This window comes from Anoplopoma fimbria, chromosome 17 (genome assembly GCF_027596085.1).
Source record: "Anoplopoma fimbria isolate UVic2021 breed Golden Eagle Sablefish chromosome 17, Afim_UVic_2022, whole genome shotgun sequence".
In the NCBI taxonomy this organism is placed as follows: domain Eukaryota; kingdom Metazoa; phylum Chordata; class Actinopteri; order Perciformes; family Anoplopomatidae; genus Anoplopoma; species Anoplopoma fimbria.
Window position 1 is genome coordinate 22,421,809 of NC_072465.1, and position 23,037 is coordinate 22,444,845.

The 23,037-nt window shown below is 39.1% G+C and overlaps 2 protein-coding genes across 3 annotated transcripts; one reads left to right on the top strand and one right to left on the bottom strand.

Annotated features, from left to right (window-relative positions):
* The first annotated feature begins 2,646 nt into the window (after positions 1-2,646).
* slc25a55a (solute carrier family 25 member 55a) lies at positions 2,647-8,721 on the top strand. Its single transcript, XM_054616673.1, has 10 exons — positions 2,647-2,731; positions 3,373-3,479; positions 4,106-4,231; positions 4,620-4,675; positions 5,934-6,024; positions 6,117-6,235; positions 6,342-6,537; positions 6,651-6,805; positions 7,389-7,464; positions 7,564-8,721. The coding sequence occupies exons 2-10, from the start codon at positions 3,460-3,462 to the stop codon at positions 7,721-7,723; spliced, it is 999 nt and encodes a 332-aa protein (XP_054472648.1). The 5' UTR covers positions 2,647-2,731; positions 3,373-3,459; the 3' UTR covers positions 7,724-8,721.
* A 628-nt stretch (positions 8,722-9,349) lies between these two features.
* Positions 9,350-20,224, bottom strand: tspan2a (tetraspanin 2a). Of its 2 annotated transcripts, XM_054617069.1 has the most exons (9): positions 20,018-20,224; positions 16,492-16,594; positions 11,792-11,889; positions 11,087-11,161; positions 10,887-10,979; positions 10,722-10,793; positions 10,471-10,554; positions 10,303-10,371; positions 9,350-10,161 (listed from the first exon to the last, which is right to left on the bottom strand). In XM_054617069.1, the coding sequence occupies exons 1-8, from the start codon at positions 20,084-20,086 to the stop codon at positions 10,306-10,308; spliced, it is 660 nt and encodes a 219-aa protein (XP_054473044.1). In that variant the 5' UTR covers positions 20,087-20,224; the 3' UTR covers positions 9,350-10,161; positions 10,303-10,305. The 2 variants fall into 2 exon arrangements, with proteins under 2 accessions (XP_054473044.1, XP_054473043.1); XM_054617068.1 differs by having other exon boundaries at positions 9,350-10,371.
* Between the last annotated feature and the right edge of the window lie 2,813 nt (positions 20,225-23,037).

The window sequence follows — 23,037 nt, forward strand, 5'->3', positions numbered from 1 at the left end:
GCTGTAAACATTCTCCAGTATCAGTCTGCAAAGTTTTTCGAGTAAACATTAAATAGTTTTATATCATGTAGCTTATCTAAAGATTTGACCACAATTAAATACAAAAGATACTGATCAAGATAGCCCAAGTAAAAAATAATAGAATTTGCTCGAACAAAATAGAATAGTTATGTAAGTATGATAATGCTGCCTCTGGGAAATATTTCAATATATTTCATAACTTCACAGCTTGTGTTATGCTGGTGAAGGATAGGTTCCCAAATGTGTTGGCATGTGTTTTAAATAAAACCAAGTCGAACCCGTTTCTGTCCTAACAAGACCCCTCTTGCCTTTTGGCGTTCACATTGTAACATATTATTCACCCAAGGCTTAGTGAGCACATCATTACTTTCTTTTTCAAACAAACATTTAATGAGTTGAAGCCACAGTTGTACTTCTCGTGTTTTACAGCAAAACCTGCTTCTTTGATTGCCAGGCAACTTCTAATACACACAGCGTGACACTTCAAAGGATATGGAGACTGTGGTGAAATTTCTGTGATTTTGAGATTCCTGAATGTGTTGGAATGTGTTTTAAACAAAACCAAGTCGAACCCGTTTCTGTCCTAACAAGACCGCTCTTGCCTTTTGGCGTTCACATTGTAACATATTATTCACACAAGGCTTAGTGAGCACATGCAATTGAAACCTATTCAAGTGACCAGATGGTCCGATAAAACATTGGAAATACCCCTTTTGAGTAATTCGATAGGCTACCTCTTGTTCCTGATTTAACCTGGACAAGATAAGATAAGATAAGATAATCCTTTATTAGTCCCGCAGTGGGGAAATTTGCAGGCTTACAACAGCGTAGAGTAAAGTGCACACAAGAGACATAGTAGAATGAAGACAAGATAAAAAAAAAAATAAAAAATAAAATAAAACAAGTATTATAAATAAGCAATAAAAAAAAACAGTAGAAAAACAACAATAACTGAAATATTATATTTACAGACAGAGAAAAAAAACACAACTATTTTAACTATTTTAACTTTTCTAACTATTATTGCACAGTGTAATGTGTAATGTATTGCACAGGTTTTTATTGTCATGAAATTATTATTGTCATGTGGTCATGTGGTCTGCTGGGAGCAGAGCTGGTTGTGCAACCTGACAGCAGCAGGAAGGAAGGACCTGCGGTACCTCTCCTTCACACACCGGGGGTGAAGCAGCCGGTGGCTGAAGGAGCTGCACAGAGCTGCCAGGGTGTCCTGCATGGGGTGAGAGGTGTTGTTCATCAGGGATGACAGCTTGGCCATCATCCTCCTGTCTCCCACCACCTCCACCGTATCCAGTGGACACCCCAGCACACTGCTGGCCTTCCTGACAAGCTTGTTGAGATCGACTGTGTTTGTTTTATCACATCATTACTTTCTTTTTCAAACAAACATTTAATGAGTTGAAGCCACAGTTGTACTTCTCGTGTTTTACAGCAAAACCTGCTTCTTTGATTGGCAGGCAACTTCTAATACACACAGCGTGACACTTCAAAGGATATGGAGACTGTGGTGAAATTGGTTCAGACCTGTACTTGTTTGATCTATTTAGCAACAATAAACCGTCAAATTTTGGATGGCATGAAGGAACCAGGACAAACTAGTAACATTAAAGTAGCAGTATCAGAATTTTAAGTTTACAAGTAAAAGTCATGTATTTAAAACCTACCTTGGTCAAAGTTTATATTACTATTATCAGCAAAATGCAGTTAAAAGTATCAAAACTAAAATAACTCATAATGCAGGAGAATGGTCCCTATAGTTGATTAATATTACATTATTTTATTATCATTAGGCTACTAATGATAATGCTTTGACATGTAAGCAGGTAAAGATAAGATAAGATAATCCTTTATTAGTCCCGCAGCGGGGAAATTTGCAAAGAGGGAGCTAATCTTAGCTATGTGATGTACTGCTGGGTAATTCATCTTCAACAATGTATTTTATATTTTATAAAGGTATGATATGTTTTGTAGGTCAAATATAAATCTTTAAAATAACTAACAACTATGGCTGTCAGATATTGGAGTAAAAAAGCTAATTATTTCTCTGAAATGTAGCTCAGTAGTGAAAATACAAGAACTCAAACATCTCAAAATTGTTCTTTAATGCAATTGTATGCTTGGTTACTTTCCATCACACTGTAGCATAGATAAGCATGCTGTCATCTCTCAACTTTACTAGAATGTTCTTAATACCATCATGATCTTAACCCATTCATTTCCAATGGGACTTGGATGATCTAAACCTCAAGATCCTTCACATCTCCACCTACTTTAGGGATAATCCCTCCCAAAAAAAAAAAAAAATGCTCTTTAAATGTCCAACTTCATGCATTTGTATTCATTTCACCTTTAAACATAATAATATAAAGAAGTATTCAATGAACAATGGTTTCTTTCATCTCCCGCCCCCTATATCATCGTTGCTGCTCTCTGATTGGGTGGAAAGGTAGATTGATTGACAGGCCCTTCCAATGAAACAAGAGGAGGTTCAAAGGAGCCAATCAGCTGCGTGTATCTGAACCGGTTGAGCGGTGACGCGTCGTAGCCCCGCCCCCTCTGGTATAAACCCAGTGGAAATTTCCACTCTCTCTTCTCACGGATATAGCAGCAGGCAGACAGCTCCTCACTCACACGGAAACACAGATAGCGGCTCGAAACAATCTCACAGACTTACTACAAGACTTATCTTTTGGTGAGTACATTCTCCTTTTATAGTTCAGTGTGCATTTAAAAGGTATAAAGTGGTTTGACTTAACTAGGCATGGTGTTTTTATGAATGGGAATCTTTACTAACCCAACAAACCGGAAAGCAAATGCTCTTTCTTTTTTATTTCTTTTTGCATTTTTTGCTTTTTTTCAATTAAATAGTTTTTGCCCTTCATCTCTTAATATCTTAACTATTGCATAATTATTTTGCATGACTAAATAAGATAATGCATAAGCAGTTTTTATGTGAAACTCTATAAACATGTCATATTTGCAGAGATAATTGCAGCTCTCTCTAGTTCTTCTGCATTAATGATAATGACCGTCCTTAAAAAGTTCAGTCTGCAGCCAAGTTCATTTTCATTTTTTTTTAATTATCATTTCACGCCTCGACTTGTTACCGTTTACTTCTCTATCCGCATGAATGGTAATTGCCAATGCCCATGTATGGAGTTCCGGAATGCGAGTTAGGCCACGCCCACTGGTTGTACTACTCATTCTGCAAGCAGCCCCGTGACTCTGCTTATCCAAAGCCTGCAGTGTGGGTGGATGACCCCGCATGCATGCAGCAGTACTCGGGAAGCTAATCACTCCTGTGACATAACTCCACCTGTTTTCTCTTTCTAGGACTCTTTACGTTCATTTGACTGAAGAACACTTGGATCCACATCACTACGTTTTCACACTTCTGTCTGTGCTTATTTCAAAGTCATCATGTCTCAGAAGCAGATCAGGTGATTCTCATTACCTTTTTTTCCCCCCATTTTTGTCCATATCTTTTATATTTATAAATATTATATTTATCCATTATTGGCACCAAAGCAAAACAAGCAAAGCATTTTTTTTAAATATATAATATGAAAACTGTCCACTGTTTTTAAAAGCTCATGATTTAAGAAACTGACTTTCAATGATATTAAACAGAGAAAAGTATAAAATCAACATTCAGATCCTGCAGTTGATTGATTTTATTCCAAACCTTTATTATAGGCCTTTTTTTTCTTCTTTTTTTTTTTTTTGTCCATATGTTTTATATTTATATTTAACCAGTTTCCATTATTGGCACCAAAGCAAAACAAGTAAACAACTTTATTTTTTAAATATACATTTTTTTTTTTAATATATAATATGAAAACTGTCCACTTTTTTTTTTTTTTTTTAAAAGCTCATGATTTAAGAAACTGACTTTCAATGATATTAAACAGAGAAAAGTATAAAATCTTCAACATTCAGAAACTGCAGTTGATTGATTTTTATTCCAATCCTTTATTATAGGCCTTTTATTTATTTTTTCATGGTTTCACAGTTGTATCTGGATTTCCACATTGAAATGTTGACATTCTTCCTTGTGTCCTCTCAGCCTCCCAGCCAAGCTCATTAATGGAGGTATTGCTGGCATCGTTGGGGTGACTTGCGTTTTCCCCATTGACTTGGCAAAGACCAGGCTTCAGAATCAGAGACAAGGACAGCAGGTCTACAAGAGCATGTGAGTGTTTTTAAGATACTTTTGTCTTTTGCCCAACAACACCCTGTTTGTCAATTGGCATTGTATAGGTATATAATCCAGCTCTGGCCTTTCACAATGACACATGCAGGCTATCGTGATGAATGTATAGATTAAGGGAAATTCCTGACCTAATGGACCGTGACAACTATGAATCATTGCTTTCTCATGAGGTGATCCAAATGCCTCTGAAGGGTGGATATGTTCTGCTTCGTTTACCCTCAAAGCGAGTTTCTTTGTGTCCTAATAAGATATCATAAATTACCATTGATATTTCCTTAAAAAAAAATAGTCTTTTTGTCGAATGTTTCTTTCCAATCAGCTGCCTTAAATGGGTCAATAATGTTTTCCTTGCTTTCTTGTTTTTTAGGGTGGACTGCCTTGTCAAGACAGTTCGATCCGAGGGATACTTTGGCATGTACAGAGGTAAGAGTTATGCTCATCTGACTATTAAGAAGCAGAAGGCTTGAACATAAAGTAGATGATTAAATGTAGGAGAGAGTAAGATCTTTATATGCTTAGGGTTGAACATTGATTGGTTTGTTCAGATGCAGTGTATATTGATTGCATGAGTTGCTTGATTAACTCTAAAGTATAGTTATGAGTTAGAATAATAGTCATTTATAAAGACAAAGTGGCCAAAGCTGCTCTTTGATGTATTGTTGTTTTTATTAGCATTCATGCAGTAAGTAAGAAAACACTGTTTTAATCATCAGTTCATTGATTTAATGTCAAAAAGAAAGATAACAATCTTGTGGACATAGTTGACTATGAGAAAAATGCAGACCTTTTATTGTGGGTCTCTGCTTGTGTGAGGAAAGCTGTTTGTTTGCATCTGTGTTTTTCATATTACAGACTTGGGTCCCCCTGGGATATTGAAGGCTAGCCGATAAGGCGCAGCCACGCTGGACGCAAATCATATAATGGTTCTTACAATATTGCTCTATTTAAAACTATAGGCACACGTTTTTGTTTTGCCATCTATTTGTTCTGTAATGTTTACTTCTCGTTAATAACTACCTGGCTGTCTCTTCACTGTCCTGTCAACTTGTGGTAGATCCTCGTTTTACTGACTATGAAGACGTGTCCTGGCAGACTTTGGTTGATCTTTAAAAAAAATGACTCTGTGGTGGACTAATAATCTGGTTTATTTCATGATGAACAGTCTCACAGATACATTTTTTTAAGTTTGCCTAAAGTCAGCACACAGAACATAGTCGAGGTCTTTTCACTAACATCTTCTCATTGTTGTCATTAACCCACTCACTGACATGTAGCCTTTCATTGGAAACAGACTTACTTTCTTAAAATTTCTTCTGTACAAAGTGGGCTCTTTTTATTTCTTTTTTTTTGTCTGACTGTATTTCATAGACTTCATATTTGCATTTTCCTGTAGTTATTCATCACCTTCCTCATTTCCTCTCGTCTTATTTCTTTGCTCGTCTCATTTTCCTTAAACTCATCTTGTTCTTCTCATTTCTTTTGACATAATCCCCCTCCATTATCATGTCTGAAGCTACTTTAAATTGAGCATTTTTTTTCTTGTCTGTGTGTAGATAAGCTATACAACTGGCTAATTGAATTCTAATGTTGTAATGATAGTGGAAGGGAATGTTTATGTACATGTGCTGAATGAGAACTTGTCTGTGACTTCAAGGCTAACTGCGTGTTTGTTTTTCTTCAGGTGCCGCTGTAAATTTGGCCCTGGTCACCCCTGAGAAGGCAATCAAGCTCGCTGCTAATGACTTCTTCAGGCAGTACCTCTCCAAGGATGGGTAAGCAGAGTCATCTCATGAAATCATCGTCATCTAAGGGAAACAAAGTATAATCAGTTGTGTAACTTAATATTTCTCTTATCTCTTAACAGAAAGGGGCTGACTGTGTTTAAGGAGATGCTGGCAGGTTGTGGTGCCGGCATGTGCCAGGTCGTAGTCACCACCCCGATGGAAATGCTCAAGATACAGCTACAGGATGCAGGCAGAGTTGGTGAGAAGCGCACAACACTAATATCGAATATCATCCATGTGTGAGTTTAATTTGAGTCCTTATCATCGTGTGTTGTATATTAACACGTTTTGTCTTTGTTCCAAAGCGGTCCAGCAGCAGAAACCAGTCATGATGTCTCCCACAAAGCTCGTGGCCACCAACGCCGTGCTCTGCCGCTCCTACAACTCTGGCGCGGTGGTGTCGGCGCCGCGAGCCGTGTCCGCCACACAGATCGCAAAAGAACTCTTCCGCACGCAGGGCATCCAGGGGCTCTACAAAGGGCTGGGAGCAACGCTGATGAGGTAAAACTCCTGCGCCCTCATGAAGAGCAACCATGGCAACTTGTTAGACCAGTTTTAACCTCATATCAGGTTTTTGCAGTCTGACAAAACCTTTTTTGTTCCATTTCTTTCAGGGATGTGCCCTTTTCTGTCATCTACTTCCCATTGTTTGCCAACCTGAACAACCTGGGCAAACCCAGTCCCGGTGAGACGTCGCCCTTCTATTGGGCCTTCCTCTCAGGCTGTGCGGCAGGTTCTACTGCAGCTGTGGCCGTTAACCCCTGTGACGGTGAGTTTAAGAGCAACACAATTGTTAGAAAAGGGTTCACAGGTGTTTATAAAGCCTGGAAAACAATTCTTCAGTCGTTGACTCTTCATGTAAAATGAGATGGCAAAAACAGGAAAATCTTGCAATATCCTGGAAACTTATTTCAACATTTTTATTTTGCTTTTAGCTGATGGGGAACTTCTAGGCCATCTATCAGAGCTCCCCAAAACAAATCAGTAGCATCTGAAAGAGCCAAGTTGTGTTCAGGGTCATATCAACTTTCTAATGGTTTATTGACGAGAACACAACGCTGTTATCTTCACAACTTGTTGTAAACTGTTGAATAATACTGTTAGCATGTTGCTTAAATTACTTCTCAGATTCAAAAAAGATGATATTCTAGATGATAATTTTAAAGTCATAGTCATTGAGTACTTGTGTATGATATCAGACTTCCAAAGAGAGGAAAATGTCTGTTTCTCAAACCGCTAGATCATCACTGAAAATGATCTCTAGAAAAAAGAGTGGGTACCCTGTAGTAGCAGTACTATAATGTTTCTGGAATGACACTAAATATATATATATTTTTTATCTCTATTTCCAGTGGTGAAGACTAGACTGCAGTCACTGAACAAAGGGGCCAGTGAGGAGACTTACAACGGAGTTATGGATTGTGTGAGGTAAGACGGTTCACTCACTCCTACATAACACCATGTCGTTTTGTTTTGTTTGTTTGTGAGCGACCATAAACATAAACTCCTCCCTCTGGTTCTCCACAGTAAAATACTGCGAAAGGAGGGACCCTCTGCGTTCCTGAAGGGTGCCGGCTGTCGAGCTCTGGTCATCGCTCCTCTGTTCGGCATCGCTCAGGTTATGTACTTCGCTGGAGTTGCTGAATACATCCTTGAAAACACTCCTCTAAACCTGCTGCAGGCATGAGAGACCGTCGACCTGCTGGCTATTCATAGGACCTTCTGAGCGTAGATGGTGGAACAACTGGCAGCTACATACCATCCATTTACAGCGACGACAAAGAAAGTCTTGTCTAACAGTCAGAAAGACCCATGAAGACCTTTTGATTATTATTATTAATTTTTTTTTTAACATCTGACAGCTGTGTTGCACTAAAACACTTTTGTGACTTATTCAGGAGGCGTGTCTAATGTTTGCACTTGAAGCTGTTGGCCTTACCGGCTATGGGGACTCAGAGTTGCAGTGTTATTCTTTCTTTGTCCCTGAGACAGTCCTGTTTCCCTCTGTGAGGGAGGGGAGCTCACTCCATCAAAGAGACACACACACATTTTTGTGTTTTCTTCCATGCTATCACTTTTTCATATTTTCTATACTTTGTTTTTTGAATTGCTCATTGAAGCAGCTTTTAGTACTTTGTATGTTTTTGGTGTCTTTTCCATCGATGTCTCGCGTTGGAACGAAGGCTTCAAATGAGGGACACATGGGGCCCAATTTACACAACTTATAGCAAAGGGATCTCTTTTTTTTAATTGTATTTTTTTTTTTTTTTAAACAAAATGCATTTTCAGCAAAAAACTTAAGCATGTACATGTTTAGTTTCATTGATCATGAACCTTCCTACTGACCTGGGACCATGTGGTTTTCAAACTATAAGCGGTTCAGTTACATACTTGATTTTAGCCCTGGAGTTGATTAGTAGTCTGTGAACTGCAGTGTTTGTATCTTACTACCTGCAAAAACTTGAGATTCAATCATGCACATTATATTTATGTTTGTCTACATGTATGTTTGTCCACATAACTTTTACATTTACATATGCATACCTGAACTTCAGACGTTCTTTGGTTTATGCCTTAACAGAGCATTATTGCTGCGACTGAGCATGGAAACATGACTGTTACAATATTTTGTGATTACTTTTTGTACATAACCGTGTGTATATATACATTAAACTTTGAAATGTACTCGTTCTGTGTCCATGGATTGATTTTTGACTGAACAGCTTCACAAGGGTCATGCAAATTAAGGGGTAACCAGCATTAACTGTTTATTTAAATGGAGGAAGCAAAATGGCTGCTTTAGCTTTGTTTGGCTCAGTGAAACTTTTTTTTTTTTTTTTTTCCCTCCCCCCACAACTCACTAGAGTCTGTAGGTCTTTTATATGAAGGTTTGAAGGCTTGGTTTAAACTGTTCTTAAACTTTTGCTAAACCAATGAATGAGCAGCATAAAAAGCATGTAATGTGTCGTGAAAGAAATCATTATACTTGAGACATTTGGTCAGAAATGTAACAATAAGTTTAACATAAGCATGTAAGGAAGCGGGCCTCCTACAGAGATGATTCTGTCCTACGATGAATTGTTTCTAAAGCCCTGGGTCCTTCATGTCATTGTGGTCTGTTATGCAACTGTGCATTTGCCAGCATTACTCAACTCTGGTTTATCTTTTCAATGGTTGCCATTTCCTGTCACCTGACATTTACAGTCATGAGAAAAGCTCTGCTCCGCTTCCACTGCAAACGCCTCACAAGAAGCAGACTGTTCAGAGGTGTAAAGAAAAAAAAAGAAAAAAAACCAAACTCATCAATAAAAGCACCCAGTATTTGTCTTTATTACGGTTAACATCATGGCAGAAACTATATTATTCTATAATTCACATCTTATTGGCACACCAACAAAATTTACATCCAAAAGAATTCACACAAAATGCAAACTAGCTCACTGTTACAGTTCACACGTGCTCCAGAGGAGCTCCGGACATACAGAAGTGTTATCAATGACCTTTTTAGATGAATTCACAGAGTGGCAGTTTATCATCAGACCTTCCCTAACCCTTTGGGTTGATATCACATCTACGCTTCCTCTATTGTGCTTTAAAGTAGAAATACTTGTACATACCAATATGTACACATTAAAATCACACGGTATAGGTAAATAGTGCCATAGCTGGAGGCTTGTTTCGTGTTGGACTAAATAGGCACATAATGGAAATCTACTCAGCGAAAGGTTGGCTAGTCCTCAAAAACATTTAAGCACACAAAGTAGTATTGATTACAGAAACCGGGCTAGAAAGGGCACAATAAATAAAGTTAACAGCAGGTGCATAAAATAGCTGTCCATATTTACAGCGGTCACGACATTCCTGTGTCAAAGAAGGCTTCCTGTGCGGACTAGGAGCTAACAGTGCAGCACTGTGTGACCAAAAAAAAGAAAAGAAGGAATGTCACAGAGTCGTGCCGAAAGCAGAGCGTGAGTTACGTAGAAGATTACAAAATTATAATTTCCAGTGCTGGTGGAGTTGAGGAGAAGGTGTGAGGATAACGGTCCAGCGTATCGTGTTGAATTTGGCCCGTGGACAACTGGAATGTGGTGTTCAGTGAACCCCCCCCCACCAGATCACTCTGGACTGTGAGAGATGACAGTGAAATGTGACTTTGGTGTTTCCCTTCAGACGGGTTTTTATGAAGGGGTCAGTGAGCAGTGAGAGTGTAGCGGGCTGGCTGGTGGAGATGTTGAGAGGGAGGGGGGGGTGGGGGAGTCAACTCACCATCTATATAACCTCCCTGTTGGTCCTGATGGCACAACACAGAACCATACTGAAGATCATCCCTATGATCTGAAATCAGACACACATTAAGGACATGTTAAAACACGAGGAAATTAAATCAGAAATATATTTTTTTTATTTGAAAACACATTTGTTGTAACTTCTCACCATTACTCCTGCAATCCCAATGCCAATGTATCCAATAACATGCAGCTTTTCGTTGAAGAACTCTGTTATTGCAGTGAGGCAGTCCTAAAAAAACAACAATAAAGCATTCATATTGTTATTACAAGTGCTGCACATAATCCTGTTGATGCACTGACATACAAATACCAAATTGCAGCATATTGTCTGATCTTAAATCAGCTCTGTACCGCCACCGTGTGGTATAACATGTTATAGCAGGCATGAGGGTTTACCTGGGTGTTCTCCTCTGCCCCTGCACAAAGCTCGTGAGTCATCTCTGATGTGGAACCTCCGCAGCAGTTCAGCTGGAGATGTGAAAAGTAAAAAAAAAGATTAAAATTGTGACTCCGGTTGTGTTTGTTGTGACCACCGTGTGGAGGAGGACGAGTTTCACTCACAGTTTTGTGGTAAATCAATGCGATAGCGGTGCCATTCGGATTGGTGGAGTCAGAGACGGAGCTGCTGTAAAACTTTTGGACTTCTTCAACAATCTGTTAGTGGGACAAGATTACAAAAAAAACAGTTATTTGTTTTTTTTTGTAAATTTAGAAGATACATTAGAATCTGATTAAAAATAAATGATACTGAAGTGGTTTACCTGTTCCTTGTTTATGAATCCAAACACACCAGCAGCTATCTCTGCTCCAAAGATTATCAGAAGGCAAGCAAAGAACTGCAGAACAGAGGAGAGGCTTTTTAACGCCTTATACATCTACACTTTTCACACAAGAAGAGTTTGTAACACTGGATTTTACGGGTCAGTTATTTCCTATTCATTTACTAATATTGAGAATGAAAGTTCTTTCTTGAGCTTAGAGATTCTTTTGTCAATTTCCTAATAATTTCCTGGGGGGATTCCTGGAAATAAATATGTAATTGGTACTACTTTACTAATGGGGAAAATAGTAATAATGTCTGAAAGAAAAACTCCATTCAAAACAAAGTTAATATTTATTTATTATCAATTTATTATTAGAAGCTTTATTCTCGATATTCATAATTGTATGCTTGTCTGCAGGCACATTTCACATTGTTTCCCCTGTTGTGAACTGAATACAATACTCTTTAATTAATTAATTAATATCAATATACCAATCACACTCTAATTCCCCTATAATTACTACTGAATTGCACCTAGAGCTATCCAATTGTCATGGAAGTTACTTGGAAATGATTTAATTTATTTTTGTCCTTATTAAAAAAATTTGAGACCAGTAAAAATAAACAGTATATATTTAAAATACCAGCAAAGGAACATCAAAACACGACACGAGAGGCGACACTTTTGATCACATCAACTCACCGACGCTAGAAGACACTGAGACTCACGTACAGCACCGAAACAACCAAAGAACCCGACGATCATCATCAGCCCTCCGGCACCGAGGAGGATGTACACGGCTGAGCGAGGGGAGAAAAAGCACATAGATTATTACTGTGTAACTCTGTGTAAATAAATCAGGAATCAATCCACCACCCCTGGAACGTCACCATAGAGGAATCAATGGTAATAGACTCAAGGACTCGTGTGCTCTGCAGTTCACAGCTTTAACTGAGGATGGCAGCATGGTTCAACTCTTTTCATGTCTTTGCTTAATCAGAATTTCTATAAAAGGGCTGTTGTTGTTTTTCGTCTACCAGCAGAAAAGTGTAGGTGGAAACTCAAAATTCAGTCTGATTATCAGCCCACTCCTTCAGCAAAGCCACTTGTGAATATTAAAGCTTTGAGTCGAGATGAAAGAAGAAAAAGAGAAACGCTAAAAAAAAAAGAACCTCAACAAACTGCACTTTTTGATGTCTGATTGGGGCTTAAAATAGTTCATCTTTGTTATTTTGGTGAATCATGAGTCATAGATGAGTGCATTTAATTCAGTCAGATTAGTGTTTGAACTCTGTACTGGTGTTGTTGTCATTGTGTCTGAAATAGGTTACGTACAAGAAGTTAAAAAGCTCCAGAAAACGATTGGTTGAATCATGGGCGAATTATGAGACTATTGGCTCCTCAGCACACACATGCAAAAGGCCCCACAAGCTCTCCTACATAGGACCAAGACAAACAGACTTTAAAGTTTTTGGGCCTCTTTTTGTAGTTGTTTTGTGTCACGTTGCAAGTTTTTTGTTATTTTGTAGTTATTTCCTGTCTATTTTCCCCCTTTTTTTAGTTGTACTGCATCTCTTTGCAGTTTCTTTGTGTCTTTTTGTAGTCATTTTGTGTATCTTTAAAATAGTTTTAATCCCTTTTTCATAGTCATGTGAGTCTCTTTGTGTCTCTTTGCAGCTATTTTGGTCTCCTTGGTCTCAATATGTCTCTTTGTAGTTATTTTATATTTCTTTTGTGGTCATTCTGAGTCTTTTCCTGGTTGGTTCATGACTTTTTGAGTGACATTTTGTAGGTGAAGGCTACAGGGGCCCTGACACTTTGGACTGCATGGCGTGTGCATGGTAGGCCTGTTCAGTAATCCATCCTTGGGTTGAATGGATGAGCGTATTGTACAGTCCAATAACGGAAACTTCTGAAAATAAATACCATCTGCTGATCCTCTCATTGTATTGAATATAACAATACGGTGGATTCTGTCTGGCAGCTGGCGAGCTCCAAATGATGGAAATTCTTCTTATCTATGTCTCAGAGGTGCAGTCAGACTCTGTATCACAATTTGAATTTGAATTTGAGCTGATGGAGCTATAGAGTCTATCGAGTAACAACACTTCCAGTTTACTTTTTATTCAGACGGCGTGCATTCATGGTGTCTGCAGGGTAGATCAGCACAACAGATGCCATCTGTCTAATAAAAAGCCAAATCTAATTTTTGGGCTTCTGATTGCTGCAGAACTAGACTACATCCCCCCAACCATCCCAGCTCCCCGTGCGCCTGGATGTCGTCACCTCCCCGGTCTGCTCCCCTTCTCCCAGCCCTCACTACCGAGCCCTTCACGCTGTAACTATACACCAGACCCGTCCCAGAGGTCCACGCTAAGGGTCTAGTTGGTGACATAGACAGCAACCACTTCTGCAATTTAATTAATCCACATGGGGGGGGTTTGCAAGCTGTTGTTTTTCCTGCTGCTGAACAAAAGAGGAGGTAAAGATGAGGCCAGTAGCTCAAGGCGGCTGGGAACGAGGGACACGCTGCTTCAAAGCAGAGAGTTAGCAATGGAAAAAAAGAATGTGCCAAGACAGCTTCTACTGTGTATATGAAGTGTCTGCACACAAGAGATCTTGTTCTGGTTTTTAGCGCTTCCTCTTAAGGAGACTGGTGCTATCTAACAGAACTCTTCCTCCTTGTTAATGCTGGCAGCAGGTTGCTGTTAGCGGTACGTATTAGTGTAAACACCTTAGTGTCTCTTTAGTTTCTCTCTGTCTCTAAATGTACGTAATGGTTTTTTACATTCTTCCGGACAGAGCAACAAAGGTGAGAGAGTGGAAAAGCTAGTCACCCAGAGGGAATGCTTCCACTGAACTTGTTATGGTATCACTCTGTGCAGTGTCTTTGCTGGAGGTGAATGTAGGCAGCAGCGCTCCATCACTCTCATGATGTTTGTTTTGTTGCTAAGGCCTCGCTGTAAGACGATCGACCCTCTGCAGGATCTTTCAGATATAAAGATTCAGCGATTAAATTTGCATCCAGCCCTCTGCTGCAGTCTGTCGCCCCCCCCAAAAAAGGCAGATCAACACCTGCGCAGGAAGTATTGACAGTGCTGCATACTATGCACTATGTACTCAGTATGTGTTTAGTTCAACGTACTTCTGTGTGTATAAACAGTAGCATGCGTCTCTCTGTCACACTGTACTCTGTGTTTAATTCTCACGTCACTTCCTGAGAGCCTCCTTGGCCGTTGGAGATGCGTAGCCATGGTAACCCATTGCCGACCTCATGAGACCCCACACCACATTATGAACGTTGCTGTTACTACCGCATTGCATTCTGGGATATTTATGTGGGCGTATTGTACCTAAATAGCATTTTATTAGGAAATTTCGGACTCAACCAAGATTTCAGTCTTATAAATTTCTATTTGAGTGAAAAAATACTTTGGAGAGTCCAAAGTTTAGCAGTCTAGAATATTGTAGTTGATTCATAAGCCTCAAGTTTTTAAAATTGTGTGCATAGTTATATTTTTTGTGATCAAAAAATGTGATACAGCACTTTATTCTGGAAATGTCACTAGAGACACAACGTTCATAGTACTGCAAATATATAAATAATCCAGTTTTAAGGCTGGGCAACATGGACCTTTACCTGCAAAGTAACTGTATCGGGAGGGAACTACACACTATTTGGAATGTTTAGTGAAGTAAAGTACAATGTAAGTACAGTGAACTACTTGATTAGGTGCACACATCAAAAATGTGTGTTACAAGTTGGGCGAGCTCTGTGATATTTACATGTCAAATGAGCCAAAACTGTAGAGAAATGATCTCACCTTCACTAGTTTGCATAAACGGATAACAAACTGTGAGAACAGAAGCGTGTTGTGGCTCAATAACATGTTGAATAATATCCTGTATGCTGTGTTTGACAGCATATATGTCCAGTTTATATTATACAGTTGCAGGATGTATTTGTGCAGCCTTTTCCCCCTCACATTTCTGAAACATGACTTTGTTTCTTACAAAGATGCACTGCATGGTACAGTATTATAACTACTACTAAAGGGGTCTTCAGGTTAGACTCCTGCCACCTGCCCCACCCAGCCTGCTCCTCATGTCCTGAGGGAGGCAGCCAGCTCCGTGACAGCAGAGAGCTGATGAAGTGAAGTCACCATTTTAGGTCATGGTATAAACGGGAGTAACAAGAATAGGCTTCATTCTAATCATCTGCTCCTACGCAGAGAGAACGAGAGAAAGAGAGAGAGATAGAGAGAGAGAGAGAGAGAGAGAGGGCCTATTGTATGGACTACTGTTCCAATACTACACACTGAAGGGTGTTTGTCCACTCCGCTGTATGTTTAATCACCTTTACTGTGTGTTTTATTCTGATTGATTATCATTAATCCAAAGCAACCTGAGCACAAAGTGCTACAGACTTAAATATCTTTCAGTCGAGCAGCTCATTAATCAGTCCGAGGCTCCGGTCCATTCATCACTGCTCGAACATCTCTGATTGATCGTTCTGTAGAACTCCAGTGAGAGGAAAATCTAATCAATATTTGTAAACATGAGCATTTCTCTCCATAACCCATAAAACAGAGCACTACCACTAATGGTGCATGTCGATAACCATTTGACAAGTCCTCTTTCACATCCCCCCCCAGCACCATATGTAGTATGAGTGGTCCTTCAGAGAGAGGTGTCACATTTAAAAACGGGCCTTATAACTGAGGATGTCAATGATGATTAAAAAACACTGATGGAAAGTGAGTATCCGTCGAGGAAGGGATGAAACTCCACAATGCATTGAGGGTGAAATGTGCCTGTAAAGCGTTCATTAGTGCTCACTAACACCTGCTGCCCCGGAAATACCCTTCAGTTAAAATGGCGGAGGGGAATCCCCATGGGAAGTTTGTTGTAAATTATTATTACAGCGCACCAAGAGGAGATTGTTTGATAAGGAGCCATTTTTAAACCTAAATTAGATTAGTTTTGTTGCTGATTATGTCTGTTAATCTCCTGAAAGATTATATGTTTGACATCTTTGACAGTCTCATATTTGATACTTGTTATCTGAAGATGTCAAACTCTACTTTCTGGCTTTGAGAGGTTATTGATCAGCAACAGATTTGATTTGCTTCTTTGTCGCTGATAAAATCCACGAGTCATTTCCTTCCTCATTTCATTACTTGTATGAATAATAGCTGCAGCCCATATTGACATTTTTACATTGTTAAAAAGTAAATATACACACAACTGTCACTACTGAGTTATTAAAATGACCTTAAAATGACAATAAAAAAAGTATTACAATAAAAAAATGTATAAAAAATGTAAGCATTTGATTTCATTATCTTGTACCATATTTAGAGACCTGTAGATGTGAGGTGCGGTGTGATTGGAGGACGTACCTATGAAGAAGGTGTCGGGCGCTCCGTCACCGTTCAGCAGCTCCACCGTCTCTGGGTCAAATCTGAGCCAAAGTCCCACAGCCAGCACCAACAGGCCCGACAGCTGAGGGACGATACAATACTCAATCAATATTCACGTCATAATTAGACACTTTTACAGAATATTAAAGGTGTGTAGGATGTGGCGGCATCTAATGGTGAGGTTGCAGATTGCAACAAACTGAAGCTTCCCATGAAATGTGCCATGCTTTGGAGCAAATTGAACATAGTGGCCAAACAGTGGAATGACCATTTCCGGGTCCGTCGCGTGATGACATGGGGCCCAAAAACACTTTGTCCCATAGACTTATATTGGGAAAAGGTTTTAAGTAAATGAACTTCCCAGTATCAACACATGCATACCCCTTATTTAAATGATTAGGTCCTAAAAGTAAAAAAAAAAAAAAGCACTAATAGCCAAGTTATTAACCTTCTCCGTCCATGTGAATGCCTAAAACGAGGCTGGACCGAGGCCTCGGAGGCGGGTTTAAAGGAAGAGCAACCGCGAATGCTTTATAGGCCCATAGATGTGGAGGATTGTGACAGAAGATATGGGTAATTTTATCTGAATTTTAATTTTTTTGAGAGAACTTTCCTAGCAATGAACAGGGCCCAGCCTCCGACGTTCAATCCAGTTCTCTTTATACATCCATGGTGTAGGAGAACTACGGAGGCCAAACATGAATGTTGTTTTGTTTGTTAATTCTGGACTTCTGTTGAACAGGCCTGCTGTATGTAGATATAAACGGATTCTATGGTAATGAAAACACAGGGATTCTTATTTACAAGTGATTATACACCAAAGAAAACACACTTATTATATATATATATAACATATTTCATTTCTGCTAATAGATCCCCCTAAATGCTAAACACTGTTCCTTTAATGCACAATGTTTGAACCGTCTTGAATTGAATTATTTTTAGGATTTAAGTGTCTCTTTCTCTGGAGATCAGCTCTCAATGTTGTTGCCCAGAAATCTCTTCACAGTTAAACACTTTTTTTTCTCCTTTGGCTCCTCTGATGATTAATATTCTGCTGGTGGCGCTCTCGTCTTTGTCTCGTCAACAGAGTGGCTCCTGAAGCTCACTGTCTGCGTTTTTTCCTTCTGTTTATTCCAAACAAACTGCTTCCAGAGATGTGAATGCATCACCTCGTTATCGACTGAAGGTTTAGTCAAAGTTTAGGACTTGCTTAGACTCCCAAACGGATCATAAGCTGCACGTGTAGCCAAAAGAACACCTCTACGACATTTTTGCAATATTCTTGTTGTCAGTTGGTCGTATGTTGAAGTGCAGCCTGCGTATCAGTCTGATGAGTTTGTCACAACATTGAGAGGACATCGTTGCTCTCTGGGCGAGTTCGACCAGAAATAAACCAATCGATTGAGACCAGGTGTCACCCTGAGAAAGTTAATCCTTCTGACCTTCTACATACAACAAATAGCATTATTTGGTTACTGCTAAATTTATATCCACTTAAGATACATATGAAGGGTTTTAATACTAAATGTGTATCAGTTTATAAATGGATTTTAGAAATTCAGTTTTACAACAATTTGTCTAAAACTAAATGACAAACCTTTCTCTCTTACTTATCTTATATATGTGATATGATATCTGAGAGTACATTTAAACTTTAACAGTGATCTCTATGATAACAATTCAATTCTGAAGAAACATATCAAATGAAGAGACTGCAAGAAATGCAATAGTACAAATAATTAAAGAAGGAGCCAAGCAGCTCATGTTTCCATATGGACCGTCAAAATATCAGTTCTTAACGGCGGCATCAATGGTCCATATCCCATGGTGCATTTCAGCCACAGGCTGTGCCAGCCTCACGGTGCCTGGGTGATGTAACTCACACTGGCATTGGCTGCTCGTTTGGCTCTGCACCCCAAAATGACAGCGTACTGTACGCCCCCTTTGGCTCCGACCACAACAGCTCTGCTTTAAGTGCCCAGACTCCTAGACAAAGAGGCCGCTGTCTGTTAGGGTGACACAAGTGATCGATTTACAGAGCACAGATGAGTGAACGCAGCCGTTTGGATCCAAATGTACTGTATCATTTAGCAGTAAAACTTGAGCATCAATCAATGACAACTGCAAGAGTCAGTAGCACGTAATTAATCGATAAAATGGATCTGCAATTAGTGTGGTCACCAATGCATTGGATAAGTCATGTTTCAAGACAAAGATTACCTACTCCCAGCTTGTCAATGTAATGATGTGCTGCTTTTTATTTGTTTTTTGTGATAGTAAATTGAATCACTCTGGATTTTGGACTCTTTATCAGACAAAACTAGCAATTTGAAGGCATGACCTTTGGCTTTAGGACTGTTAAGTGCATCTGTCACTGTTTTCAGACACTTTATTGACCAAATGATTGTTGAGAAATCACTTAGTTAGTTGCAGCCCTTTCATTTATTGGTTATATCGTTTTTAAGGAATATATTTGAACCCGTTGCAAACTAAATTAATGCTGAATTAACAAATGGGAGCCATTTAAACAAAATTCATGTACGCAGAGGATTGCAATGGTTTGCAACCTGGGAGTCAAGACCCCCAATGGGTTGCAAACCAAATCTGCAGGGTCCTGCTTGTCGACTTTCTCAAAATAAAACAGTCTGGAGAAGAAAAGAATCCGTCTTTCTCGTTGAACAGGTTGCATGTGTGCTTAACCATCATCTCCACAGATAATAAACAGATGATAAGTTACAGACAGTAAATCGAAAGTGACTCCACAGATCCACAGGTAACCTTATCTGAGCAGATTTAATCTAGTATATAGACCAAAACAAAACCTTCCATGGTGTTCCCAAAACAGATTAAAAAAAAAAAACACACCCTGCCTACACCTTTAGACCTGCTGCAAAAAAGTCACAGCACAATGCCAGATCATGGGAGAGGATCTGAACTGTGGGTGAGCTGGAAAAGTGGCAGATGCTGCAGGACGACCACAGCACATTACTTCATACTACATAAATCACATGAGCGTTATAAGGGTTAGTGGTTTACAGTTTCTCATGTGATTTACTCATTAATTATTAGAAGCATTTCATAGATAGAGGGCACTTTAAGAGCTATAATGGGGGTATTTATAATGGATCATAGTGATGATTGATAACATAATGAAGGATTGGTTTGAGGATGTAAGGAAACAGAACAGAGTCAGAGAAGAGTTTGCACCAAGCAGGTGGGTAGTAACACAAGTTTTCCAGTGTTTAACAGGTTAATTAAAAACCTAACTAAATAAATAGACAGGCTATCAGCCAGCAGTGTGCTGGACATGTAAACACTTCAAGAAGGCGGAGCACCAGCAGGTTTTTCACAAAGCTTCATCATTTATAATAATATATATGACATATATATGACATATTCCGGCTCACATAACGGAGGAATAAAAGATGGCTTTCAAAACATGACGTTGATTTCAGAAAAAAACAGCAACAACGTTGTTTCCATGTAAACGAAGCAGACTTACCCAAAAGATGAAGTTGAAAACGAAAAGCAGATATTTCACGCATTTCATCCCTCCCTGCACTTTGCTCATGATGTCGGCTGATTTGTCGATATATATCCGGATCTCTGAACGATGTTATTCTGATAAAATCCTCACGTCTCCCAGTTGGACATCAACCGTGCAATGATGATGAAGACCTGCACAGCTTCACCATCCAAACATGGGAACATGCGCACACGGGCTGGATGGCTGGATGCTCGCACTTTCACCGCCCATCCGTGTGTGTGTGTGTGTGTGTGTGTGTGTGTGTGTGTGTGTGTGTGTGTGTGTGTGTGTGTGTGTGTGTGTGTGTGTCGTGGTACCCAAGGTGGTGTTCAGGGACTATCTGGGACCCCCGAGGGAGACTCCGGGACGTCCCCCAACAACATAGGGAACATGTTCAATTCAGTGTGTAATATCACCGTTTAGAGTTTAGTGCAGTGATAATTAGGGCGTGTTTTTTTTTTTTTTTTTTTTTTTTTTTTTTTTTTTTTTTTTTTTTTTTTTTAAGATAAAATCCATAAAGCAAGAGCCCTGTTTAGTCAGATTTTGTCCACTAAATCTTATTTGTGAAATATATGTGTGGGTACATACTGAGTTAATACCAAATGATGTAATCTGTGTGGGTGGGAGATGTGAAACTGGTTTATAAACAGCCATCTGTTTGCTACTTTTGAGCAAATATGATGAATTTATTGATCAATGTCCTGAGGACCCCCAGAGTCCCCACTGCTGGATTTAATAAAGCAATGCATTTTTAATATTCACTTTCACCTCCCCTACCTTCATGAACTAAAAATTTGAAGTTGGACAAGAGTTCATCAACGCTTTCAAATCTGCATCACCATACATCTAGCCACTGATATGAGTGTTTATTTTGGAAATATGGGAATGTGTCTCATGTGCAAATAAATATATGCACATGAGACACACAGCCACCTGAGTGGAGTCACATATGAACAATGAAAGTTAAAGTTAAAGTTATACCAGAGCCTAAAAAAATGAATTATATTCAAATAATTAGATTTTTTTTAAAGAAATCTGTTAACTATCATAGTGAAAAATAATAATAATTTATCTCTTAAGTCCTATCCCCTGGAAAAAATAACTAAGATAACATAAATCAGGGATAGCTATACAACTATAAGGCTTATATTCATATTTCTGGTCTACTTTGAAAGGCAAAGGAAGAAGCTAAGGAATATGAGTTGTAAGTTATGAGTGAATTGTAAGTTTATACAGTTTTACTTCAAAACATTATTTAATTTCATATAACCATCTTACAAATAACATAAATCTCTCATAAACATTTAAATAGTAAAAACACAATGCACAGTTATCAATATTCATGTATGACTGAGGAGCTCCATGCTATACAGGCAGAGAAATGGATAATGACAGGGCCCACGTTGCACTGTGACGTATCCACAGATTTGTCTCAGTAAAGGGAAAATATTTATAATTGTAGGCTTGTTTGTGTCAGTGCTTCGATGTAACCATCATGTGGGCGGCTGTGGCGTAGTGGAGAGCAAGGTAGTTCTCCAATCAGAGGGTCGGTGGTTCGATACCCGGCTTCGGCAGTCGATGTGTCCTTGGGCAAGACACTTAACCCCAAGTTGCTCCCGAAGGCTTGCCATCGGTGTGGACTGGATGTTGCATGAATGTTAGTTAGAGTCTGATGGTGGCACCTTGCATGGTAGCCTGTCATCAGTGTGTGAATGGGTGAATGATATGTAATATACTACTGATTGTAAGTCGCTTTGGATAAAAGCGTCTGCTAAATGACTGTAATGTAATGTGGCCATGGACTGACATAGGTCCAACCACTGCAACTCAGTCAAACCTGACTTAAGCTTAGTTTATACTTCTCAGCCAAAGGCTCCTCAAGTGGTTGTGGCACTTTAACGTGCACTTCTGACATTTTTAAGCTTGGCCGCCCATGTTGTCCTTGGATCACAGCTTTTCAGACATGACCGTCACAAATAGTTCACTGATAAAAGCACTATGAACATAATTAAGGCTTTAAAAAAGATGGTTCATTCATTTTTAAGAGGTCTTAAGAATGTACATTTGACTGCATATTCTTCCTGCATATTTTGCCTGCCAAATCAACTTGTTTTCAGAGTTTGCAACCATTTCTTTATAGTGCAATAAATACTTGACTTCTTTCTTTACAGGGCTTGTATGAAGGCCATAGAGAAGTCCATAATTATGAGGTATTAGTTTACAGTTAATACCAATTGGTTCTTTATGGAGTTTTGCAGGTTAAACGTATCTTCCTACTTCTTTACAGTGCATTTGTTTGTACGCCATCTGGCGTTTCGGAGAATAATGCAACGAACAGTACATTCAGCATAAATGTATTTTGGCGTGCTTGTAGCTCGCAAGTGTAAACACAACTTCCGGTGGTTGTTGGCTCCCAAAGGCTCACTGATAACTGTAGAACCGTAAGTAACAAACATCTGCTGTTTTGGCGGAAATAACATAAGCCCTGGTGAAGTATGAGATTTTTCCATTTGATTTTGGATTATTGTAGAAAATAAATTTCTGTGGCAAACACAAGATCATGGTAGTTACAAGAGAAAATATCTCAAGCTTGTGTTAACCCCAGTCCCTTAATTCAGGCATCTAACCCAAAACCGGTTCAAGAAACCCACTGACTTTGAGACGAGGCAATCGAAAGTGCAAAAATGCTAACTCATGATAGGCCTTGTTCCTGCACTATCCTATTTACAAAAACATGCAAACCTATTGCAACTCGCTGGCTGACGGACTTTATTGTTAAAATACTTTTCAATAGGACATAGTTAGGAAAACATAGAGTTGGTTTACAGCTTCGGAAAGCTGAAGACCCTATATTTTCAAAACAGTATAACATGCATATATTCTAAAAAATAGACCCTCTTCCATCGCAATTTTCATCATCGTTACAAAAAAACTTGAGAAGGGGAAACATGGTGAATCCTATACAGAGACCCAAAGTCCTGAACGATTATATGTTT

Excerpts from the sequence above, each read along its gene's own strand:
- slc25a55a (XM_054616673.1), top strand. The coding sequence starts at position 3,460 with ATGTCTCAGAAGCAGATCAG. Across the intron at positions 4,676-5,933 it reads ATACTTTGGCATGTACAGAG|GTGCCGCTGTAAATTTGGCC; the intron begins GTAAGAGTTATG and ends GTTTTTCTTCAG. Across the intron at positions 7,465-7,563 it reads GGAGTTATGGATTGTGTGAG|TAAAATACTGCGAAAGGAGG; the intron begins GTAAGACGGTTC and ends GGTTCTCCACAG.
- tspan2a (XM_054617069.1), bottom strand. The coding sequence starts at position 20,086 with ATGAGCAAAGTGCAGGGAGGGATGAAATGCGTGAAATATCTGCTTTTC. Across the intron at positions 11,890-16,491 it reads GCCCGACACCTTCTTCATAG|CCGTGTACATCCTCCTCGGT; the intron begins GTACGTCCTCCA and ends CCCCTCGCTCAG. Across the intron at positions 10,794-10,886 it reads CATTGATTTACCACAAAACT|CTGAACTGCTGCGGAGGTTC; the intron begins GTGAGTGAAACT and ends TCACATCTCCAG.